The sequence below is a fragment of the Artemia sp. Qi Xiang Cuo genome, chromosome 9 (assembly GCF_049724085.1).
Source record: "Artemia sp. Qi Xiang Cuo chromosome 9, ASM4972408v1, whole genome shotgun sequence".
Lineage (NCBI taxonomy): Eukaryota > Metazoa > Arthropoda > Branchiopoda > Anostraca > Artemiidae > Artemia > Artemia sp. Qi Xiang Cuo.
The window spans coordinates 74640644-74666448 of NC_142802.1; the positions used below are offsets into that span (position 1 = coordinate 74640644).

Below are 25805 nucleotides of genomic sequence, written 5' to 3' on the forward strand. Positions count from 1 at the left end.
AGCTTTTTCGTGAACTCAACCACAATAAATACTATGTAATGACTATGTAAGAACACAGTATTTTATTATTGTTCTTCATACACCGATTTTCCAACTTTGAGTACATAAGTTTTTCAACCACACCTATTACTTTACCCCTTTTCGATATCTCAACACCAAGAAATACTTTTCAAAGACCATTTCAGTGTAAGCTATTTTCTTAATGTCACTCCTAAACATAATTTCCAACTTGAAGTACTTATCTTTTTCTACCACAACTATACTTTACAGCTTTTCGGATACTTCAGCACCAAGAAATACTTTTCAATGACCATTTCAGAACAAGTTACTTTCTTAATGTCCCTCCTAAAACCTATTTTTCAACTTGAAGAAATTATGTTTTTCATCCTGAACTATACTTTACAGCTTTTCGGATACCTCAACACCAAAAAACACTTTTAAAAGACCATTTCAGAGCAAAATATTTTCTGAACGTCTCGCATTAGCCCATTTTTCAACATGACATACATATCACTTTAACCCACAGCTATACGTTACAGCTGTTTGGATACCTCAACACCAAGAAATAGTTATCAAAGACCATTTCAGAGCAAGTTACTTTCTTAATGTCCCTCCTAAAATCATTTTCCAACTTTAAGTTCAGAACTTTGTCCTAAACAACTACCAATTCCAACTTTTTTGTGAACTAAAAACTATCGACCTATCCTCAATGACCCTTTCAGCGTAAGTTATTTTTGAAACGTCCTTCATCAGCTCCTAGTACAAATTGAAGTACTTATCTCTTTCACCCACAACTATACTTTACAGCTTTTTGGATACCACTAAGTCATGAAATCCTTTCAAAAGCCATTTCAGAGCAACTTACATTCTCAATGTCCCTCCTAAACCCATTTTCCATCTTGACGTACTTATCTATTTCACCCAAAACTATACTTTACAGCTTTTTGGTTACCTCAACACCAACAAATACTTTTCAAAGACCATTTCAGAGCAATTTAATTTCTTAATGTCCCTTCTAAACCCATTTTCCAACTTAAAGTACTTATCTTTTTGTCACCCACAACTAGACTTTACATCATTTTGGTTAAATCACCACCAAGAAATACTTTTTAAAGACCATTTCAGAGCATGTTACTTTCTTAATGTCCCTTCTAAACCCATTTTCCAACTTGAAGTACTTATCTTTTTCATTCACAGCTTTACTTTACAGCTTTTTGGTTACCTCAACACCAAGAAATACTTTTCAAAGACCATTTCAGAGCAAGTTACTTTCTTAATGTCCTTCCTAAACCCATTTTCCAACATTGAAGTACTTATCTTTTTCACACACAACTATACTTTAAAGCTTTTTGGATATCTCAACACCAAGAAATACTTTTCAAAGAACATTTCATACCAAGTTACTTTCTTAATTTTCCTCCTAAACCCATTTTCTAACTTGAAGCACTTATCTTTTTCTTGCAAAACCATACTTTACAGATTTTTGGTTAGCTCAACACCAAGAAATACTTTTCCTGGAAGAAAAAAAGGCCCAAGACATAAAAAATTTAAAATTCACTTCTAAATTTTTCCTTAGAAGATAGGAAAAGTTATACCATGATTGTGATTATTTTCTATGAAGATAAAAAGTTTCACTTTAATTCTAAATTTTCTTAAATTCAGTTCCAACCTTTCTCAAAGAGATAAAAAAATTTAAAGTTATGTTCCAAATATTTCCCTGGAAGACGAAAAGTTCAACTTCGATTCTGAATTTTCTCAATGATAATGAAATAAGTTATTGATCAATTCTATTTTCTCAAAATATTATAAAATTTTCCACTTCGATTCAGATTTTTCTCAAAGAGATGAAAAAATTTAAAATATTGTTCCAAATTTTTCTTAGAAGATAGAAAAGTTCAAGTTCTAATCTGAATTTTACCAAAGAACATAATTCAATTCTAATTTCTCCAGAGAAAATAATAGCTTCCACTTCAGTTTTAAGTTCACCAAGACATAAAAAATTTAAAGTTCAGTTCTAAATTTTTACATAGAAGATAGGAAAAGTTATACTATGATTATGATTATTTTCCATGAAGATTAAAAGTTTCACTTTAATTCTAAATTTTCTTAAATTCAGTTCCAACTTTTTACATAGAGATGAAAAAATTTTAAGTTCTGTACCAAATTTTTCTTAGAAGATAGAAAAGTTCAAGTTCTCTTCTGAATTTTACCAAAGAACACAATTCAATTCTAATTTCACCAGAGAAAATAAAAAGCTTCCACTTCAGCTTTAAGTTCACCAAGACATAAAAAATTTAAAGTTCAGTTCTAATTTGTTCCGTAGAAGATAGGAAAAGTTATAACATGATTGTGATTATTTTCTATGAAGATAAAAAGTTTCACTTTAATTCTAAATTTTCTTAAATTAAATTCCGGCTTTTCTCAAAGAGATGAAAAAATTTAAAGTTCTGTTCCAAATATTTTCCCGGAAGAAGAAAAGTTCAACTTCGATTCTGAATTTTCTTAATGAAAATGAAATAAGTTATTGATCAATTCTATTTTCATAAAATCATATAAAATTTTCCACTTCAATTCAGATTTTTCTCACACAGATGAAAAAATTTAAAATATTATTCCAAATTTTTCATAGAAGATAGAAAAAGTTATGCTTTGATTGTGATTATTCTTCATGAAAATATGGAGCTCCACTTTAATTAAAAGTTTTCTAGAAGAAGTGCAAAATGTACAAGTTCTCTTCTGAATTTTCTTAGAGGAGAAAAAAAAGTTAGCTCAATTCTGAAATTTACAAATGAAAATGAAAAAGCTTCTATTTCAGATCCTAATTTCTCAAAGCTATTAAAATTTAAAGTTCAATTTTAAATTTTTCCGTAGAAGGTAGGAATGGCTATACTATGATTCGGATTATTTACCATGAAGATAAGAAGTTTCACTCTATTTCTAATTTTTTCTTAAATTCAGTTCATTCATTTAAGCACCAAAAACAATAGGCAAGGTTAGGTTAGATATAAATAAATATTAATAAATAATAAGAAACGTTTCTCCATGTTTAAGTTAGGCTAGGTTAGGTTAACTTATCATGAGCGCTCATGATAAGCTAACCTAAATTAACTTAAACATGGTAAAAAGACTAAAATAGGTTAGGTTAGGTTAAATTAAGTTAGTTCAGGTTATGTTAGGTTTGGATAGGTTAACCTACGTACGCGCGCGTACGTAGGCTAACCTAACCTAACTTAACCTGAACTAACTTAATCTAGCCTAACCTAACCTAATTTAATCTTTTTACCATGTTTAAGTTAGGTTAGGTTAGCTTATCATGAGCGCTTGTGATAAGTTAACCTAACCTAGCCTAACTTAAACATGGAGAAATGTTTCTTATTATTTATTAATATTTATTTATACCTAACCTAACCTAACCTATTGTTTTTGGTGCTTAGATGAATGAACTGAATTTAAGAAAAATTAGAAATAGAGTGAAACTTTTTATCTTGATGGTAAATAATCACAATCATAGTATAGCCATTCCTATCTTCTATGGAAAAATTTAGAATTGAACTTTAAATTTTTATATCTTTGAGAAATTATGAACTGAAATGGAAGCTTTTTCATTTTCATTGGTAAATTTCAGAATTGAGCTAACTTTTTTCTCCTCTCTAAGAAAATTCAGAAGAGAACTTGTACATTTGCACTTCTTCGAGAAAACTTAGAATTAAAGTGGAGATCCATATCTTCATGAAGAATAATCACAATCAAAGCATAACTTTTTCTATCTTCTATGAAAAATTTGGAACAATATTTTAAATTTGTCATCTCTTTGAGAAAAATCTTAATTGAAGTGGAAAATTTTATATCATTTTATGAAAATAGAATTGATCAATAACTTATTTCATTTTCATTAAGAAAATTCAGAATCGAAGTTGAACTTTTCTTCTTCCGGGAAAATATTTGGAACTGAAATTTAAATTTTTTTCATCTCTATGAGAAAAGCCGAAATTGAATTTAACAAAATTTTGAATTAAAGTGAAACTTTTTATCTTCATAGAAAATAATCACAATCATGGTATAACTTTTCCTATCTTCTACGGAAAAATTTAGAACTGAACTTTAAATGTTTTATGTCTTGGTGAACTTAAAGCTGAAGTGGAAGCTTTTTATTTTCTCTGCTGAAATTAGAATTGAATTGTGTTCTTTGGTAAAATTCAGAAGAGAACTTGAACTTTTCTATCTTCTAAGAAAAATTTGGTACAGAACTTTAACTTTTTTCATCTCTATGTGAATAGTTGGAACTGATAAGAAAATTTAGAATTAAAGTGAAACTTTTTATCTTCATGGAAAATAATCATAATCATAGTATAACTTTTTCCTATCTTCTATGTAAAAATTTCGAACTGAACTTTAAATTTTTTATGTCTTGGTGAACTTTAAACTGAAGTGGAAGCTTTTATTTTCTCTGGAGAAATTAGAATTGAATTATTTTCTTTGGTAAAATTCAGATTAGAACTTGCACTTTTCTATCTTTTAAGAAAAATTTGGAACAATATTTTAAATTTTTTCATCTCTTTGAGAAAAATCCGAATTGAAGTGGAAAATTTTATAATATTTTGATAAAATAGAATTGATCAATAACTTATTTCATTTTCATTGAGAAAATTCAAAATCGAAGTTGAACTTTTCTTCTTCCAGAGAAATATTTGAAACAGAACTTTAAATTTTTTCATCTCTTTGAGAAAGGTTGGAACTGAATTTAAGAAAATTTAGAATTAAAGTGAAACTTTTTATCTTCATAGAAAATAATCACAATCATGGTATAACTTTTCCTATCTTCTATGGAAAAATTTAGAAGTGAACTTTAAATTTTTTATGTCTTGGGCCTTTTTTTCTTCCGGGAAAAGTATTTCTTGGTGTTGAGCTAACCAAAAAGCTGTCAAGTATGGTTATGGGTGAAAAAGAAAAGTACTTCAAGTTGTAAAATGGGTTTAGGAGGGAAATTAATAAAGTAACTTACTCTGAAATGTTCTTTGAAGAGTTTTTATTTGTGTTTGGGCAAACAAAAAGCAGTACAGTATACGGTTGTTCGCATTGGAAAAGTAATTCAAGATGGACATTGTTCTCATAAGGGACATTAAAAAAGGAACTTGATCTAAAATGGTCAATTAAAACTATTTCTATGATTTGAGGTATCCAAAATGATGAAAAGTATAGTTTTGGATGAAAAAGATAATTACTTCAAGTTGAAAAATGGGTTTAGGAGGGACCTTAAGAAAGTAAATTGCTCTGAAATGGTCTTTGAAAAGTATTTCTTGGTGTTGAGGTATCCAAAAAGCTGTAAAGTATAGTTTTGGGTGAAAAAGAGAGGTAATTCATGTTGGAAATGGGTTTAGGAGGGACATTAAGAAAGTAACTTGCTCTGAAATGGTTTTTGATAAGTATTTGTTGTTGTTGAGGTATCCTAAAAGCTTTAAAGTCGAGTTGTGGGTGAAAAATATATGTACATCATCTTGTAAATAGTGTTTTGTAGTGATCTTAAGAAAGTAACTTGCTCTGAAATGGTCTTTGAAAAGTATTTCTTGGTGTTGAGGTATCCAAAAAACTGTAAAGTAAAGTAGTGGGTGAAAAAGATAAGTACTTCAAGTTGGAAAATGATTTTATGAGGGACATTAAGAAAGTAACTTGCACTGAAATGGTCTTTGAAAAGTATTTCTTGGTGTTGAGCTATCCAAAAAGCTGTAAAGTATAGTTTTTGGTGAAAACGATAAGTACTTCAAGTTGGAAAATGGGTTTAGGAGGGACATTAAGAAAGTAACTTGCTCTGAAATGCTCTTTGAATATTATTTCTTGGTGTTGAGGTATCCAAAAAGCTGTAAAGAAGAGTTTGTGGGTGAAAAATATCTGTACTTCAAGTTGGAAAATTAGTTCAGGAGGGACATTAAGAAAGTAACTTGCTCTTAAATGGTCTTTGAAAAGTATTTCTTGGTGTTGATATATCCAAAAAGCTGTAAATTATAGTTGTGGATTAAAAAGATAATTACTTCAACTTGAAAAATAGGATTTAGGAGGGAAATTAAGACAGTAACTTGCTCTGAAATGGTCTTTGAAAAGTATTTCTTGGTGTTCAGGTAACCAAAAAGCTGTAAAGTATTGTTGTGGATGAAAAAGATAAGTATTTCAAGTTGGAAAATGGGTTTAGGAAGGACATTAAGAAAATAACTTGCTCTGAAATGGTCTTTGAAAAGTATTTCTTGGTGTTGAGGTATCCAAAAATCTGTAAAGTATAGTTGTGGGTGAAAAATATAAGTACTTCTTGTTTGAAATTTGGTTTAGGACGGACATTAAGATAGTAACTTGCTCTGAAATGGTCTTTGAAAAGTATTTCTTGGTGTTGAGGTATCCAAAAAGCTGTAAAGTATAGGTGTGTGATAAAAAGATATGTACTTCAAGTAGGAAAAGGGGCTTAGGACGTACATTAAGAAAGGAACTTGCTCAGAAATGGTCTTTGAAAGTATTTCTTGGTTTTGAGGTATCCAAAATGCTTGAAATTCTAGTTGTGGGTGAAAAATATCAGTACTTCAAGTTGGATAATGGGTTTAGGAGGGACATTAAGAAAGTAACGCTCTGAAATGGTCTTTGAAAAGTATTTCTTTGTGTTGAGGTATCCAAAAAGCTGTAAAGTATAGTTGTGGGTGAAAAAGATAAGTACTTGAAGTTTGAAAATGGGTTTAGGAGGGTCATTAAGAAAGTAAATTGCTCTGAAATGGTCTTTGAAAGTATTTCTTGGTGTTGAGGTAACCAAAAAGCTGTAAAGTATAGTTGTGGGTGAAATAGATAAGTACTTCAAGTTGAAAAATGGGTTTAGGAGGGACATTAAGAAACTAACTTGCTCGGAAATGGTCTTTGAAAAGTATTTCTTGGTGTTGAGGTATCCAAAAAGCTGTAAAGTATAGTTGTGGATGAAAAAGATAAGTACTTCATGTTGGAAAATGGGTTTAGAAGGGGCATTAAGAAAGAAATTGCTCTGAAATGGTCTTTGAAAGGTATTTCTTGGTGTTGAGGTATCCAAAAAGCAGTAGGGTGAAAAAGATAAGTACTTCAAGTTGAGAAATGGGTTTAGGAGGGACATTAAGAAAGTAACTTGCTCCGAAATGGTCATTGAAAAGTATTTCTTGGTGTTGAGGTATCCAAAAAGGTGTAGAGTATAGTTGTGGGTGAAAAACATATGTACTTCAAGTTGGTAAATTGGTTTAGGAGGGACAATAAGAAAGTAACTTGCTCTGAAATGGTCTTTGAAAAGTATTTCTTGGTTTTGAGGTATCCAAAAAGCTGTAAAGTATAGTTGTGGATGAAAAAGATAAGTACTTCAAGTTGAAAAATTGGTTTAGGAGGGACATTAAGAAAGTAACTTGCTCTGAAATGGTCCTTGAAAAGTATTTCTTGGTGTTTAGGTATCCAAAAAGCTGTAAAGTATAGTTGTGGATGAAAACGATAAGTACTTCAAGTTGGAAAATGGGTTTAGGAGGGACATTAAGAAACTAACTTGCTCTGAAATGGTCTTTGAAAAGTATTTCTTGGTGTTGAGGTATCCAAAAAGCTGTAAAGTATAGTTGTGGATGAAAAAGATAAGTACTTCATGTTGGAAAATGGGTTTAGAAGGGGCATTAAGAAAGAAATTGCTCTGAAATGGTCTTTGAAAGGTATTTCTTGGTGTTGAGGTATCCAAAAAGCAGTAGGGTGAAAAAGATAAGTACTTCAAGTTGAAAAATGTGTTTGTGACGGACGATAAGAAAATAGTTCGTTCTGAAATGTCATTGAAAAGTAATACTGTGTGTTGAGGTTTCCTAAATGCTGTACGTCATCTTTGCTGGTGAAATTGATATTTACTTACGGAGCGAATATGAGTTGTGGAGAGTCAACAGTACACTAACTTGCTCAGAACTGGTATTTGAAAGTAATTATTGGTTGTGAGGTATCCAAAAAGCTGTAAAGCATAGTTGTGGCTTAAAAAAATATGTACTTAACGTTGGAAAAGGGGTTTAGGATGGACATTAAGAAAGTAACTTGCTCTGAAATGGTCTTTGAAAAGTATTTCATGGTGTAGAGGTATCCAAAAAGCTGTAAAGTATAGTTGAGGGTGAAAAAGATAAGTACTTCAAGTTGTAAAATGGGTTTAGGAGGGACATTAAGAAAGTAACTTGCTCTGAAATGGTCTTTGAAAAGTATTTCTTGGTGTTGAGGTATCCAAAAAGCTGTAAAGTATAGCTGCGGATGAAAAAGATAAGTACTTCATGTTGGAAAATGTGTTTAGAAGGGGCATTAAGAAAAAAAGTTGCTCTGAAATGGTCTTTGAAAGGTATTTCTTGGTGTTGAGGTATCCAAAAAGCAGTAGGGGTGAAAAAGATAAGTACTTCAAGTTGAGAAATGGGTTTAGGAGGGACATTAAGAAAGTAACTTGCTCCGAAATGGTCTTTGAAAAGTATTTCTTGGTGTTGAAGTATCCAAAAAGGTGTAGAGTATAGTTGTGGGTGAAAAAGATATGTACTTCAAGTTGGAAAATGGGTTTAGGAGGGACAATAAGAATATAACTTGCTCTGAAATGGTCCTTGAAAAGTATTTCTTGGTGTTGAGGTATCCAAAAAGCTGTAAAGTATATTTGTGGATGAAAAAGATAAGTACTTCAAGTTGAAAAATGGGTTTAGGAGGGACATTAAGAAAGTAACTTGCTCTGAAATGGTCCTTGAAAAGTATTTCTTGGTGTTTAGGTAACCAAAAAGCTGTAAAGTATAGTTGTAGGTGAAAACGATAAATACTTCAAGTTGAAAAATGGGTTTGGGAGGGACACTAAGAAAGTAACTTGCTCTGAAATGGTCTTTGAAAAGTATTTCTTGGTGTTGAGGTATCCAAAACACTGTAAAGTATAGTTGTGGTGAAAAAGATAAGTTCTTCAAGTTGGAAAATAGGTTTAGGAGGGACATTAAGAAAGTAACTTGCTCTGAACTGGTCTTTGAAAAGTATTTCTTGGTGTTTAGGTAACCAAAAAGCTGTAAAGTATAGCTGTGTATTAAAAAGAGAGGTACTTCCAGTTTGAAAAAGAAAGTAACTTGCTGTGAAAAGGTCTTTGAAAAGTAGTTCTTGGTGTTGAGGTAAACAAATAGCTGTAAAGTATAGTTGTCGGTGTAAAAGATAAGTACTTCAATTTGGAAAATGGGTTTAGGAGGGACATTAAGAAAGTAACTTGCTCTGAAATGTTCTTTGAAAAGTATTTCTTGGTGTTGAGGTATCTGAAAAGCTGTAAAGTATAGTTGTGGGTGAAAATGATAAGTACTTCAAGTTGGAAAATGGGTTTAGGAGGGATATTTAGAATGTAACTTGCTCTGAAATGGTCTTTGAAAAGTATTTCTTGGTGTTGAGGTATCCAAAAGCTGTAAAGTATAGTTGTGGGTGACAAAGATAGGTACTCCAAGTTGGAAAATGGGTTTAGGAGGGACATTAAGAAAGTAACTTGCTCTGAAATGGTCTTTGAAAAGTATTTCTTGGTGTTGAGGTAACCAAAAAGCTGTACAGTATAGTTGTGGGTGAAAAAGATAAGTACTTCAAGTTGGAAAATGGGTTTAGGAGGCACATTAAGAAAGTAACTTGCTCTGAAATGGTCTTTGATAAGTATTTCTTGCTGTTGATTTAACCAAAAAGCTTTAAAGTATAGTTGTGGGTGAAAAAGATAAGTACTTCAAGTTAAAAAATGGGTTTAGGAGGGAACAAAAGAAAGTAAATTGCTCTGAAATGGTCTTTGAAAAGTATTTCTAGGTTTTGAGGTATCTAAAAAGCTGTAAAGTATAGTTGTGGGTGAAAAAGATATGTACTTCAAGTTGGAAAAATGGTTTAGGAGGGACATTAAGAAATGAACTTGTTCCCGTCAGGACCTTCTGATAGGGTTCTACCGATTAAGTAATCAATTTCTCAGAAATCCAACTGTCCTAGTCGATTACGTCATTCTATGCACATAAATGGATTCCCGTCACGAGCTCCTGATAGGGTTCTACCGATTATGTAATCAATATCTCAGAAATCTATTTGTCCTAGTTGATTACGTCATTCTATGCACATAAATGGATTCCCGTCACGACCTTCTGATAGGGTTCTACCGATTATGTAATCAATTTCTCAGAAATCCATTTGTCCTAGTTGATTACGTCATTCTATGCACATAAATGGATTCCCGTCACGAGCTCCTGATAGGGTTCTACCGATTATGTAATCAATTTCTCAGAAATCCAACTGTCCTAGTCGATTACGTCATTCTATGCACATAAATGGATTCCCGTCACGAGCTCCTGATAGGGTTATACCGATTTTGTAATCAATTTCTCAGAAATCCAACTGTCCTAGTCGATTACGTTATTCTATGCACATAAATGGATTCCCGTCACGAGCTCCTGATAGGGTTCTACCGATTATGTAATCAATTTCTCGGGAATTCTCTCCCTTCGATTATGCAATCAATATATCTCTTCCCCACCTTATCCTTAGAAACAACAAATTAATTCCCCTTTCTTGAATCAATAATTCTCTTTGGAAACAAAAAATTAATTCCCCTTTCGTGACAAATTAATCAATCATGACATCATCTGTCACGTGTGATCTAAACTTTGCCCCGGAAACAATTCTGGGCGAACTCCAAAGACATTAATTAACTTGACGTCATCTGTCAGACATTAATTAACTTCCCCGGAAACAATTTGATTAATGACTGACAGAGTTAGACTAAATTGTAGACGGCAGCAGGGGTGAGTGTCACGAGCTCATGAGGCCTTTCTACTCCTATACGCCAAAGTTTTTAATGTAATAAATGCAACCATATTATAAATGCAACATTTATATAAGGCATATAAAGCCATTTCGATTGGACCCCTGTGTTTTCTGAAGAAGAATCCCCTACGAGAGCACTTGATAATCTAATATCTGTTATTCTACCCATTTATGATAGTGCGCGTCCTATTAAGGTCATGGAAGTGAAGAAACAGGAACCTTGTAAGCCATGGATAACGAGTGAAATACTGGTAGAAAGAAGGCTAAGGATTGAGCCTTATCAAAGGTATCTAGATGATTAAAGTGATGTTTCGTATGAATTGTTGAAAAAACAGCACTATTTAGAGAAAAAATTACGTCGTAACGCTATGGCCGAAAATTACGATAGAAAGTTTTCAAATAGTAAAGGAAATATGAAAGAAACATGGAATGTGATAAATGAAGTGACCAATGGGAATACTGAAATTGGAGGGAATAAAGTACAACTTGAAGGGTTTGCCCCTGATGATAAGTCTGGAATTGAAAATGAGTTTGTTAATTTTTTCTCTAATGTTCGTATTAAAGTGCAAAATAGTGTAAAAAATAGATGTCAACAGGTTCAAGAATACATTATATTGGATAATAGAGGTGAGAGTTTGGAATTAACCTTTGATTCGTGTACAAGTGATGAAGTGCTTAAAATAATAAAATCTCTGAAGTCAAATTCTGCGTTAGTGGACGGCTTATCTCTTCGAGCGTTTAAGGCAATAATGCACTATATTCTTCTGTGTTTGTTTTTATTATAAACCTGTCACTTGAAAAGGCATTTTTCCTGATCAGCTAAATGTTGTGAAAGTGATACCACTTCATAAAGATGGCCCTAAAAAGGAAACTGAGAATTGGAGACCAATTTCGATCCTTCTATTGTTTTCGAAAATATTGGAAAAACTTGTTCATAAACGTCTATATAGTTTCCTACGGGCTAATGGTTTGCTGAGTGAGACCCAATTCGGATTTCGCAGAGGGTATTCAAAGCCGAATGCTTTGCAACAGCTTATGGAATCAATTAACAGTGGTATGGACAGAGGTGAAACACCTTTGTCTATATTTATAGATATTTGCAAAGCATTCGATACAGTTGATTTTCAAACTCTGCTAAGTCGGATGGAGTCGTTAGGTGTCCGCGGAAAGTGCTTAAAGTGGTTTGAAAGTTATCTCACAGAGAGATCCCTCAAAGTAGTGTTGAATGACGTGGGCTCAGCAGCAATTCCAGTGACATGTGGAGTACCACAAGGATCAGTTCCGCGTTTAGGTCCGCTACTTCATCTATGTTGATCCAATGCGTATTTATTTGAAAGATTTGTGTCTTATATCATTTGCTGAGGATACCGTTTTAACTGTGTTTGCCTCATCTGTGAAAGTCCTTGTGAGAAAATCGAATCTTGCATTGGAAAGCCTGGAGATTTTTATTTCATTAACTCTATTGTGTGTAAATGATCGCCAGACATTTTTAATGACGTTTCGTAGAGTTGGTACACCACTGGATGTGTCTGGCAAGGTAACTTTATGTGGTAATCTGGTTCAGCAAGTTGATCATTTCCGCTGCCTTGGTTTTTATCTTTATTGCCATCTGGCATGGAAGTGTCACGGTGGCGCAATTTCATCAAAAATTGCCCGTAGGGTAGGAATACTTCGACGTCTGCAGCACTTTCTCCCTCAAAGAATACTTTTAACTATATATTATTCGTTGGTTTATCCATATATCTCCTGCGGTTGCCTCCTATGGAGCGATAACTTCTTATACAACTATAGAGGAGTGAAAGTTCTACAAAATAAAGCTGTTAGAACAATCGGTAGGTATGTACAGGATGTGCATGACACATGTGCTTGTTTCAGGTCTCTGAAGCTCTTTAATGTAGGTCAGATAATAGATTACCTAGCTGCAACATTTGTGTTTCAGTGTAAGAATGGTTTAACCCTTGATGTTTTTATGAATTTTTACCAAATTAATAGTGACCTGCACAATTATGGAACTAGGCAAAGTGATAATATAGTTGTTGATTTGCGTCGTGGTACCAGGTCTTCATTTGCAATGAAACACGTGGGTCCATCAGTATGGAATGAGCTACCACTGAGCATTAGAGTGGTGGAACACGAACCTCTATTTAAAAAGAATTTAAAAGATTAGTTTTTGGGGGGAATTTGTTAAATTTTATTATGGCTAGTAGGTTGGGTAGGGGAGGAAGAAGAACTGGAGAGGTAAGGGTGGGCTGGGAAGGTAAGGGTGGGTAGGGGTGGGGGGTAGGGGATGGTAAGGTTGTAAAGCCAGGGGGGGGGAGGGGAGAGGGAGTTCAGTATTGAAGAGTGATGGAGAATGGATTTGTTATTATTGTTTTTCTTTTGAATCTTATTTATCTATTATTTTTTTAATTCAGTTATTTATTTATTTATCTTTTTTTAATATAGTTTATAGTTGATCTATTTTTGGTTTATTTATAATAGTTTTAATTAAATAGTTGAGGATTAAGTAAATAGTTGAGTTAATAGGTAAGTAGTTACGTGGACTTTTGCGCGACTGCAAAACTTCATAGTTTTTTTCCAGTGCGAAAGTGTTGTTTAATTTATATATTTGTTTGTGAATGTGGATTAAAAAGATGTGTGGACTTATAACCATGTAAATTCTAGTGTAAACAAATACAGCGTTTTGTTATATTTTAGTTTTGTATTTACCAATTGGCCACCATATTTCATAAGTAGCGCAATCGAAAGTGAGGAGCCAAGTGGGCACGATGTATTATTTATTTACTCTTTTTTTTTTCTTACCTAGGCACTTCGTATAGAAGAAATTGTTGTAGAAACTTCGGAAGGAGCTCATTCAATTGGAAATTTAGAGTTCGAGTGCCCTTTTTAAGAATTGAAAGTGATTGGAGGGCATCCTGACCCCCCACCTTCATTATTTCCCCAAATATATCTAGTAGAAGTTTTAAGTTAGACATTTGCTTTGCTGTAATTGAAAGGTCCAGTAATTATGTCTTTGGGTATGTCAATCCCCTTCTCCTCATAGCCCTCAGGGCAAAGGCAACAAGTTATGCTAATTGCCCATTATTAAATAATAAGGTCCTTATTGTTGTATAAACTTCGGAGGGGGCTCATTCGGTTGGAAATTGAAAGTTGTAGTTTATTTTTTTATTGTCCTTTGAAAGAGTCAAAAGTGATTTTAGGGCAACCACCATCCCTCGCACGTCAATCAATTCCCTAAAAACATAGTTGAAAAGTCAAGTAACTATGTCTTATGGGCCATCCCACAGCCCTCGGGGTAAAGGCTGCAAGTTATGCACTTTTTCCCTCGTTTACATGTAGTATTTCCTATTGACCAATGTCAGAATGTTTGACCTTAAGTCTCCAAAAAGACGAAGAGCATTCAGCCGAACCTTTCAGAGAATTAAATAAAAAAGAAACAAGTTTTTTTTAACTGAAAGTAAGGAGCGACATTAAACCTTAAAACGATCAGAAATTATTCCGTGTATCAAAAGGGGCTGTCCCCTCCTCAACGCCTCGCTCTTTACAATAAAGTTTTTTATTATTTTAATAAATAGAGCTGTGAGAAAGAGTCTAACTTTAGTGTACAGAGCGAGACGTTGGGAGGGGACAGCCCCTTTCATATACGGAATAATTTCTGTTCGTTTTAAGTTTTAATGTGGCTCCTTACTTTCAGTTTCTAAAAACTTGTTTTTTTATTTAATTTTTGAAGGTTTTTAAATTAATACAGGTTTTGAATTTGGCTCACCGTACATGAACAGTTAAAACGAAATTTGCATATTAATCTTACTTTTATTTGGTTCAATGGCTTTCTTGAAAGTTGTTTAATTTTTATTTACGAACGTTTTTATTGGTAATAAATGTACGTAACCTACAAATTAACTTACGTAACGAACTTCCATATTCCTATATTTTTAATACGTATATTAGGGGGTTCGTCCTCTAGTCATTACCTCGCTCTTTACGCTAAAGTTCGAACTTTGTTCCAATCCTTTAAAAATGACCCTTAATCACAAAGGCCGTTAATTAGAAAAAATAGCTCTTATGAAAGTACTAAAAAATCTTAGGCTTAAAGAGCAAAGAATTGGCTAGGGAGCGAACCCAATAATATACGTATTAATTTCTGTCCGTTTTAAGTTTTGATTTTGCTCCTTACTTTCAGTTGAAAAACTTGTTTTTTTTTTATTTAATTTCTGATCATTTTTTTAAATCATGCTGGGAAATCCGGAGCCCCCTTCATAGCAATGTTTCTTCCGCCATGAAAACTTCCTCCATGGAAAGATTCTCCCACATAACCCTATACCCCCCCACTACCATAAAAAATCCCCCCTGAAAACGTCTGTATACTTCCCAATAACCAATACCATAAGTAAACATTTGGTAACGTTCATAGCTTTCAGCCCTTCCCCCGGGAACATTGGGGGATTAAGTCATCCTAAAAGACATAGTTATTATATTTTCGACCATGCTGAACAAAATGGATATCCTAAAATTTTTATCAGGTGACTTTGGGAAGCAAATGAGCTTTGGAGGGGGCCTAGTTGCCCTCCATTATTTTGGTCACTTAAAAAATGCACTAGAACTTTTAATTTCCTCCCATGATATCCTAGGACCACTGGGTCAATACGATCACCCCTGGAAAAAAAAAAGAAATAAACAGGCATCCGTGATGTTTCTTCTGGCAAAAAATACGAAGTTCCGCATTGTTGCCGATAGGAGTTTGAAACCTCTACAGTAGGAATCTCTGATACGCTGAATCTGATGGTGTTACTATTGCTATTAAGACTAAGGGTGTGAAAGTGAAAATTTGAGAGAATATAGAGGGAAAATTTGAATTAAATCAAAAGACCCTATGTGCATGCAGATTGTCCAAAGGGCTTATCTACAGTATAGACTAGGGTATTAAGTTGGGCATTTCAAGGAATGCCTAAAGATCATTTTAGGCAAGGAATGCCTAAAAATCAAGGAATGCCTAAAGATCATTTGACCAAAATGTAATATTTGTACACCACTACTACTGCCACTACTATTACCACTAGGCTACTATCACTACAACTACGGAATCTGTGGCAAGTATCACCAAGGCTGACGATACTGAAGTGAAATTTGTGGAAATGTTCAGGAGAACATTGAACTAAATTAGAAAATATATTTGCATAAAAATTATCAAAGAGCTGTATCAGCAATATCTTTGTAAATTGAAAAATGATTAGATTGGAAATTGAACGTTCTAATGCCCTTTTTAAGAGTCAAAAGCGATTGGAGGGGAACCAGCGCACCTCCCATGCCTATCAATTCTCCAAATACATCCAATCAAAATTGATACAGTCATTTTGTGCGGAATAGTTGAAAAGTCCAGTAACTATGTCTTTTAGGATGTCAACCCCTTCTGACAGCCCTTATTATCCCTTATAATCTTGCCCTTACCCTTGACTCATAGCTTACAGGCCTAAGATCTTATAATCTTGATTATCACACTTTTCTTTGTTTTTTTCGACATTATGAGAAATAGGAACATTAAGCTCGAAAAACGAATATTTTCGGCTAAAGGAAAAACTAAAGGAAAGTAGAATATTTATAATACTCGGATAAAATAAAATTTCATTCGATGTGCATTCATCTGCAAAATACACATATACTACAGTATATTCTAAAGTATTTTCCAGTTTACTGTACATTTTTGGTATAGAGATATGGACGACTTGGATATGGATATGGAAAGATATGGAGTAGATGATGGACCATCACTTTCCCCATGGCATTTTGAATACTTCATAACAAAATTCTTGAAGTATAAAAATTACTTGCCAATTTAAATTTCAATTCTAATTTAAAGTAGATTGATTTTCAATTTATTTCGTTCTAATTAACAATGTTATCTAGTATCTTATGTTGAAATTGAAAGGGCTTAAAAATACCTAATAATCTGTTGGTTCTTCTTGATCTTAATGATGATCTTGATTAATTTATAAGATTTATGCAAGAAGCTACAAACTGTAATTTTGTTTATTTTTTATTTTTTGAAGAGGATAAAATTTTTAATTTTTGACACCCAGCAATTGGCCTATAGTGGCCATTCAAAGACAATACAATGCTACTTGGACTGATGAGGAATTAATTTAGTTCTTAATGTGTAATCTATTTGACGGCTTTAACAATACAGCGACAAAAGGAACCTTTAAATACTTTTTGGGATAAAACCGTCCAAAAATATGAACTTCCAAAACACTCTAAAAGATTTTATTCTTTAAATTTTTGCTTACAAGGCAACTAAAAAAAGCATACATTTAGAAATTACATTTAGGAAATTACATTTAGCCATACATTTAGGAAAGTCAATATTAATTGTTTATTCAATTAGGGCCTTCGAATAATATCATAAGCTACTTAATCATTTTCTTCGAGACATTTGTTTTTAGTTTTTCTTCTTCCTTTTTCATCTTTACAAAAAGGAATAAAAACGAACAGAGCTTAAATTAAAAAATAAAATAAATAAAAGCAAGTTTTTCTTAACAAAAGTACAGAGTACAGCTATGTCTTGAGCAGAGCAAAAAAAAACACCAGAAATTATAATGAACAATGAACTAAAAGTAAAAAAAAACAGATATTACACTTAATAAGAAACTGAAACCAGTTATGAACTTATAGCCTAGCAACAATAAAGCTGATATTCAACTCAAACTCAAAACGATCAGAAATTACTAGATATGAACTGGGAAGCGGTCTCCCTTTCACCCCAATTGGAGGGGGAGTGTCATTCGCGAAAGCTACAAATTTATGATAGTTTTTTTTTTTGCTGTGCTCAAGCCATAGCTTCGCTCTTTACTTTTGTTTTAAAACAATTTTATTTTCCGAATAAAGGGACCAAAAAAAAAGAAGGTGAATCAACAAGGCGTTCCTTTTTTGGGGTTTTGTGAAAAAAATTGTTTTTTATCCCATAGCTTTTGAGTTACTGCTTTCGGTCTGAGCATACTAGGGCAATAGTAAGACTTGCAAGGAAATCACGATCCAAGCTAAAATGTCGGAAACAGCATTTTTTTTCAGAAACTTCCGTTAAGAAAAAATTCTACAAGACTCGATAAGTTTCAGGTTTGAAAGGATAAACACCATATCCAGTATAGTCACATATACGGAGGATTTCCGGCTTCTAAATTCCCATTTTTATACACAAAAGCTTAAAATATTTTAAACAAAGTTTTAAATAATTCCTCTTTTTTACACAAAAGTTTTGCACAAAAGTCAAATCATATCAGAAAATCTCATTCCCTCGGTACTCCGGTTAAAATTTCACCCGAAAAATTGCCTTTGGAAACTTTCCTCACAACGGTAAATTATCCCCTAGCACCCCCCCTCCCCCCTCCCAAAAAAATCTGTAACTTCCAAATGACAAATATTATATATGAAAAATGGGCATACTGCGCAACTGACAGCCCTTTCTGCTGGAACTATGGAGGGTCATGTCATCTCCAGAGGTATAGTTATTGGACAATTTAACTATTCTGAATGAAGTCTCAGAATTTTGATCAGATGTCTTTGGGGAATAAATTCGCGTGAGAGGGGGTGCTAGGGGATCCACCAAACCTTTTAGTCACTTAAAAAAGGCAATAATTTTTTTTTTATTTCTTATCAAATGAGCTCTGTATCGGTCTTCTAGGATAACTGGTTTGACACAATTACCCCGAGGATAAAAAAAAATAAAAATAAAATAAACATTCATTTGTGATCTTTCTTCTGTTAAAAATACAAAATTCCACATGTTTTAGATAGGAGCTTTAAAACTGTTCAATAGAGTTCTTGAATATGCTATATCTGATATTGTGATTTTCATTCGGACTGCTTAACTTTTTGGGGATCGAAAACTGGGGAGATTTTCTCTGGCTTGTGGATTTTGATTGGTTAAACTTACTGAACTAAAAAAAAAGAAAAAAAAAAGTCACCTCTATCTCTTACCTATCAATGCACGTAGGCATATTACTGAGATCTCTTAAGCTATTAATATAAAAAGTAAATCATGAAAAAGAAGTCTTTTCAAAGCAAATTAGAGAGCCAAATTAAACTTAAGACGAGCAGACATAAAATCCTATAATTATTCAAACGTGAAACGACCAGAAATCACGATAAAAAAATAAATCTAACGCAAGCCATGGTGGATTGCAGTAATTTTTGTCCCTTTTAAGTTTTGACTCAAATTTTCCGTTTAATTTTTACCCATTTTGGGATTTATTTATTCATCTGTATTAGTATTTGTTATTTTTTATGTTTGATACGATTATTTATTTTAATCTTGTTTTGCTGTTTGGTTTTATTATTCTTTGATGGTAATTTCTGATTGTTTTATGTTTGATTTATAATAGGATTCTATTTCTACTCGTCTTAAGTTTAATGTTGCTCTTTATTTATCTTTGAAAAGCTTCTTTGATGGGCAGTTTTATTTTAATTACTTTCAGCTCTTTTTTCTATTGTCGAAGTTCTATTATTGTTTAATATAATGAACATTTCTCTAGTTTTGTCAGGTTTTCGGCTAAAGAACTAAAATCTCCGATTTTAATTTAGATTTTAAGTTGCATAAGATCCTCTGAGCGTTGGATTTGATTGTACTAAATATATTTATTTGATAAATTTTGTTGAATCTGAAATCAAGGTTTAGAACAGTTCTTGAACTACGATTTTGATTCCGTAGTATTTTATGCATAATATTTTCGAAAAAATCCTCCTTGGAAAATATTCAAAATATTACACATCAATGAAAATAAAATAGGAAAATGAATATACGAGAGACATATATCAGAGACATCACCTAGCTCTCTTTAACCATACCCATGCTAGCTCTCAGCTGGTTGTGGTACGGAAAAAATATCATTCTGATAATCTGGATGCACATAATATCGTTTCAATAAGTTCAACACCCCCCAAAAGATTACATAAAGTTTCATTTTAATACATTTACCCTTTCATACCAACCCAGAATCAAAAATACCTCATTTCCCATGATAAGTCCTGAAAGTAAACAATGGGAAAATTACATAATTTACACCCCTTTCCTTGGGGGAACTGGGGAGGTTGGAATCCCCAGAGGTACAGTTATTTGACCTTTTGGCTAGTTTGAGAAAATTTCCCAAATAGGTTGTTTGATTTTATTCAACGTCCCTTTTAACATATCCTTAATGTAGCTGCAAGTAAACGAAATTACAGGTAAAAGCAGTCGCGTCGAATTAGTTGCACGTGCAGTCGCAGTAGTAGTAGCAGTCGTGGCAATGACAATTTAATGTAAATGGCCTTAGCAGCTCTTAAGATACCACAGATACGTTCTTTTGATAACCTGGATCTCCTTTAACATCCCCTTAAGTCTCACCTTGATACTCATAGCCTTTGTGAAGACACTCGCGATAAAAAAAATTCCCCCTCACGTAACGATCCCATTTCTAAATAGTGTATGCAAAGAATACACAAATTGTATTATTTATAGTCCTTACCCCGAAATCTATGTTCATCCCTGGAGGCATAGTTGTTACACCTTTTGACAATTCTGAACAAAACAAGCCTTTCAAAATTTTTGTCAGTGTTTAGAGAAGTACATCTAATAATGACAAAGGGGGATTGCTGCCCTCCGACTACTTTTTAACATTCCTTAATATGCCCTGCAGCTGAATACCCTCTGCAATTCCTTATAGATTAATGATACCTTCTTTTGACAGCCAGTATACACATATTGTATTTTGATAAAGTTAGATGCCCCCTCAGCACTTTCTGAAAAAAATCACCTTAATACACTAACGTGATACAGGGTCATATACACGCTTTTTACCAATAACCAACCCTAAATACAAACAATGAGCAACTTCCGTACCTTCCCTTCCTCCAGGGGCTCTGGGGGTCAAGTCATCCCTGAGGGCATACTTATTTCATCTTTATACTATTTTGAGCCTAATGGCTATCTTAAAATTTTGATCAGATATTTATGTGCAGAGGGCAGCTAAAACGGGCTGGGAAAGGGGGGGCTTTTTGCCCTCTGGTCACGCTTGAATCTTAGAAAGGGAACAATAACTTTCGATTTCCAATCAAATGTATCGACTCTGAAGTATCTACGACCACCCTTCCATACGAATTGGCCTTGGGAAATAATAATAAATAATTCATTGAAATTTCATGGCTTTTTAATATAGGCAACGCTACAGCGCAGCCTCTGACGTTAAAAATATTTAACCATCTTCCATTGTACGGCGTTTAGAGTGTCGATGCTGTCCAAAAATATTCTCTGGAATGAAAAGAGGGTAGTTTATAGAGTCTTCCACTTTCTCTGCTCCTCCCGTATGTTTTTGATAGATCTGTCACAAAAAGTCTGAAAACTTTGCCCTAAACATTTGTTTATAAGGATTCAAGTACTTATTCCCACCTTCATAAATATTCACTGATCCAAATCTTTAATAGTTGCTGTGTAACTTTACATTCCTGTTCATGTACTTCTAAAGCCTCGAATGAATAAATTCAGTCAAATAAAGCATGAAGTGTCTACACTAGCCGTTTATGCTACATGGACTGCTTGTTTATTAAGGCTATGTCGAACATAGGGATCGTTGAAGAATATTTTAAAGAACCTTTCATAAGTGTTGAAGTATCACCGTTTTTACAGTTTGTATCCTAGATTGCTCATAGTTATACAGTAACCAATTTAGATTGCTTAGTAACCTTAATTAGTAACATGAATCCCATCCTCCCCAATCACAATCATAATAGCATCGAAAGAAGAAAAGGAAAAGAAATAAGACAAAGAGGAAAGAGGAAGCTACCGGTAGAAGTCAGAAAAATTCGTCAGCCAGATTTTAAGCAAAGGCACCATTTCAAGAAAAACTCGGAAGGGAGCAAGAATATTATTAGTTTTTCATGAAAACACAAAAACAAAGGCATTTTCCAAATTTTAGGGGGACACAATTTTTATTTTTTTATGATAGTGCCAAAAAGATGCCCCCCCCCCCCTAAAGGGCCCAGTTAGAATCCATGAGCTTCCGAAAAATCGTCTTTTTAAACACGGAGTTTTTATTAAGGATTCTTCCATAAATTCCAAGGCCGTACCCAGGATTTTTTTTCGGAGGGGGTTTAGTCAATTTTTTTTTTTTGGGGGGGAGAGGGGTGTTTACTCAAAAAACCTCAAAAAATGCATACAAAATTTGTTTATGTCCATTTTTGTTACGTTTTTACGAGTTAGACAACATTTCGGGGGGGGGAGGTTCAAACCCCCTAACTCCCCCCTGAATACGGCCTTGATAAATTAAACCAGAATTTTATTAAAATCGGGTTAATAATTTAAACGAATTAAATAGAACCAGTAAATTAATTGAATGTCGTATCTTGAACAGTCTATTACCTCATCATAGAATGAAATCGGAAATTAAAAGCCTGGGGTTTCTGCTGTTATAAAGATAAGGAGAAAGTTGATTAATAGCAAAATGTCATTACTGACTTCAGAGAATACTCGATTGACTTTTGAACTGGTAGTAAGAAAAGAAGATGTTATTATAAATGAATATAAGAAAAATTCAAAACAGTTGAATTATCTTTCCCATCTCATGTTCTAGAGAGAGAATATGCCATAATTTTCAGAAATTTCAAACACCTTAATAACAAAGAGGCAATGGGACTTTCTTTTTTTGCAAAAACCAAATTCTGATAAATTTCGAGATTAGAATCCAAGCTCTGACTTTTTTGTGTTGCTTAATCTTAACGATTAAACTTTTTAATCTTAACGATTAAACAAAAAAACACGTTTTTTCAACTAAAAGTAAGGAGCAACATTACGTTGTGTTCTGACTTTTTATATCAATTATTTAAGAATAACCTATAGAACATGTAAGCTTTTTTAAAAGTTCTAAATAAATGTTTCTTTTCGAAATTCAGTTCGCTTTATTATTAATTTAAATTTCTCTTCGTTTTACGATTTACTTATTCATGTGTAGCAAGATATGCTGTCCTTATGTTTCACGTGATTATTTGTTTTATCTCAGTTTGTCTTGGGTTTTAGTAACTCATTGATGAAAATCTCTGTACAATTGATTATGTTCAACTCTGTATTAATTATTATAGAACTTTAATTCTGCTTGTCCAAGATTTTGATTTGGCTCTTTACTTTTCTTTGAAAACCCTCCTTTTCCAAACATGTTTTATTAAAACTAATGCTCGTTAATCCTTAATCAACTTAGTTTCAAAGCAAGTCTCAAAACTTTCTAGACAAGCTTCAGAAATAGTTCATGAAAATTTTAAGTTTCGTTTTTTTTCCGGGGTAAAACAAAATAAAAAACTACCGACACTTTATACAAAAAGCTGTTTTTCCATATTTTCCCCCATTCTTTTTTTCAAATAAAATGGGTTTGCCGCACTTATTTAGCTTAGAACATCGAATCCTTAGGCATGAGTATAGAATTCTGCATGCACCTTATGGTTATAGATGGATAGATAGATATTTTATTGTTTAATATCAAATAAAATATCGAACAATATATCTATATATCTATGGTTATAGCATCATGGGTATCAGTATCACATTACAGGGCAGTATCCACATTACTGTTTGAATAGCTTAATTATTTTGCCTATTAAGAAACTGCTTGCTTTTGTAAAGTAGAAAAGTTGTGAGAAAATAGGAGAACTTTCTAATTTATAGCCTCGTCTCCAGCAAATTTTTGTTAAAACTTTGAAGATAATCTCGCGCACGTCTAAAATCTTCTAAAAGTTTTTATTTGGCTTAAGGAGTCTATACTAGGCGAATACAAACAAATAAGGTATAAGTTTTATGGCCAAATCTGATTTAGCTTGTATTTATTATATTTCTAGATGTATGCAGCAATTCTGATAGAAAGTGTTGATAAATTTGTTTCAAACTTTTTCAGATTAGTTTGATTTTAATAGATTGATTTTACCAATAATTTGACGTAAATGAAGTTGGCATGTCTTCATACAATTGAAAAACGATCTTCCGAAATATTTTTGTATGTAAAGTTTTTGGACTCATTTAAGATTAAACTATACGTGAACTTATATTTTTTTAATCTGCAGAACTAAGGAGTTTTATGATAAATAGATAATTCCTTTTTTCAGTCGATTAGCTTTTTAGTCGATACGTAGGCTTGTTGTGGTATTTTTTTTTATAGTGGATATCCGTAAAAATTTTCGATCTAGGCACTTGAAAGGTGGCAGGCAGCCTTTCCAAATCTTCCGTCTCCCCAACCGCCAACTAATACACCAGTAAGGTAGACAAGTTAAATTTTATTTTGATTGGAATCATGCTTAGCTTTCTGTTGCACATTGTTAGTGGCACGAACTGTATCCTTGTTCCTTTAAATGTTCCTCTGTCTCTCCTGAGCAGGTTTTGCTCCTCCTGAGCAGGTTTTCATCTTATCCATGCCAAAATCATGCGAAGATTTTATTTTGTACTGATTTTTCCACTTGGGTCCTTCACAGCTCTAATTGACCGCATGCACTATATTTAAATCATTTTTATTTCTAGATGTACATGGTAACTCCGATGCAAAGCGTTTATATGATGACCTGCTGTCAAACTATAATAAACTGGTCCGACCTGTCAAGAATGTGTCAGATCCTTTGAAAGTAGAGATTAAACTCAAATTGTCTCAACTCATTGACGTTGTAAGTATGACCTGGTTTTAACATTTGACAGGTACTTGTAAATGAACCAATAGTGTTATGTGAAGAAAGAAAGCCTAGAAGTTTTCAGGCCAGATTCATCCTTGGGATGTTAGAATTTTATATTTTAAAGGCATCTACTTAATCTGCCGTTCGCTTAAAAAAGTGCCACATAAACAAATTTTTCTGTCGTTAAACTTTTCACAGTGAATTAGACCCCTCCTCCAAGAGGAATCATTGCAGAGCCTCCTACTAACCACCAACGGAATCACCAATATAATTATGAGCAGAATTGTAACACTAAAAAACTAATCTTTACAGACAGATACTGCCTACTAACAAACACTCACTACAACACCAAGCCCCCAGACTCCATCAAATCTGCGCACATTCCCCCCCTCACCCTAATCTGATAAAAGTTTTACTCCTTACCTTCTCCCTAAAAGTTCTAATTTACTTTGAATCCTTTCTAACGATGTCTTACCATCTCATTCAGGACGACCTGCTTTTCATTTGACCCTAGATAGATTGCTAAAAAGACTGATCTTTGGTAATCAGTCATCCTTCATCTGCAAAACACGTCTGATCAATCTTAACCTTTCTCTCGTTCTAGCCCTAGAAAGCAAAACAGAACCACAGTTTTCGAAGAGATTGTTGTTTGATGTACGGTCAGTAAAACGGATACTCCAAACTATCCGTCGACAATTCCTCTGGAAAACATCTAAAAAATTTTCTTATGTTTTTGGAGAAAGGCCCCCCCCCTAACAAAATGCTTCACTGCTCTTCCTGCACAATAGCAGATATGTACCTATACATTATTGTATAGAATTCTATGAAATACGGAACAGATCAGTTTAGTTTAATATTAAATAAAAAAAAACAAGTTTTTTAACTGTAAGTAAGGAACGACATTAAAAGTTAAAACGAGCAGAAACTAGTCTGTATATGAAAGGGGCTCTCCCATCCTCAACGCCTCGCTATTTACGCTAAAGTTTTTGTTGTTTTAAAAAATAAAGTTGTGAGACAGAGTCAAACTTTAGCGTAAAGAGCTAGGCATTGAGGAGGGGACAGCCCCTTTCATATACGGAATAATTTCAGTTCGTTTTAAGTTTTAATGTCGCTCCTTACCTTCAATTAAAAAAAACTTGATTTTTTTTATTTAATATCTGAACGTTTTTGAATTAATGCAGCTTTGATTTTGGCCCAGCGTACATGAATAATTAAAACAAAATTTGCATGTTAATTTTACTTTTTTTTGGCTAAATGGCTTTCTTGAAATGTTATTCTGACGTAACTTACGAATTAACTTACGTAGCGAACTTCTATATATTTTTATTACATATAATAATAATAATGAT

General features: G+C 33.2%; 1 protein-coding gene across 1 annotated transcript in view; it reads left to right on the forward strand.

Moving 5' to 3' along the window:
* The window catches only part of LOC148949025 (acetylcholine receptor subunit alpha-like), a 310500-nt gene that overhangs the window by 23818 nt on the left and 260877 nt on the right, over positions 1 to 25805 (forward strand). Inside the window, exon 2 of the mRNA XM_089095090.1 lies at positions 24311 to 24450. Coding sequence (XP_088951216.1) covers positions 24311 to 24450 — 140 coding nt within the window. The remainder of the gene's footprint in view (positions 1 to 24310; positions 24451 to 25805) is intronic.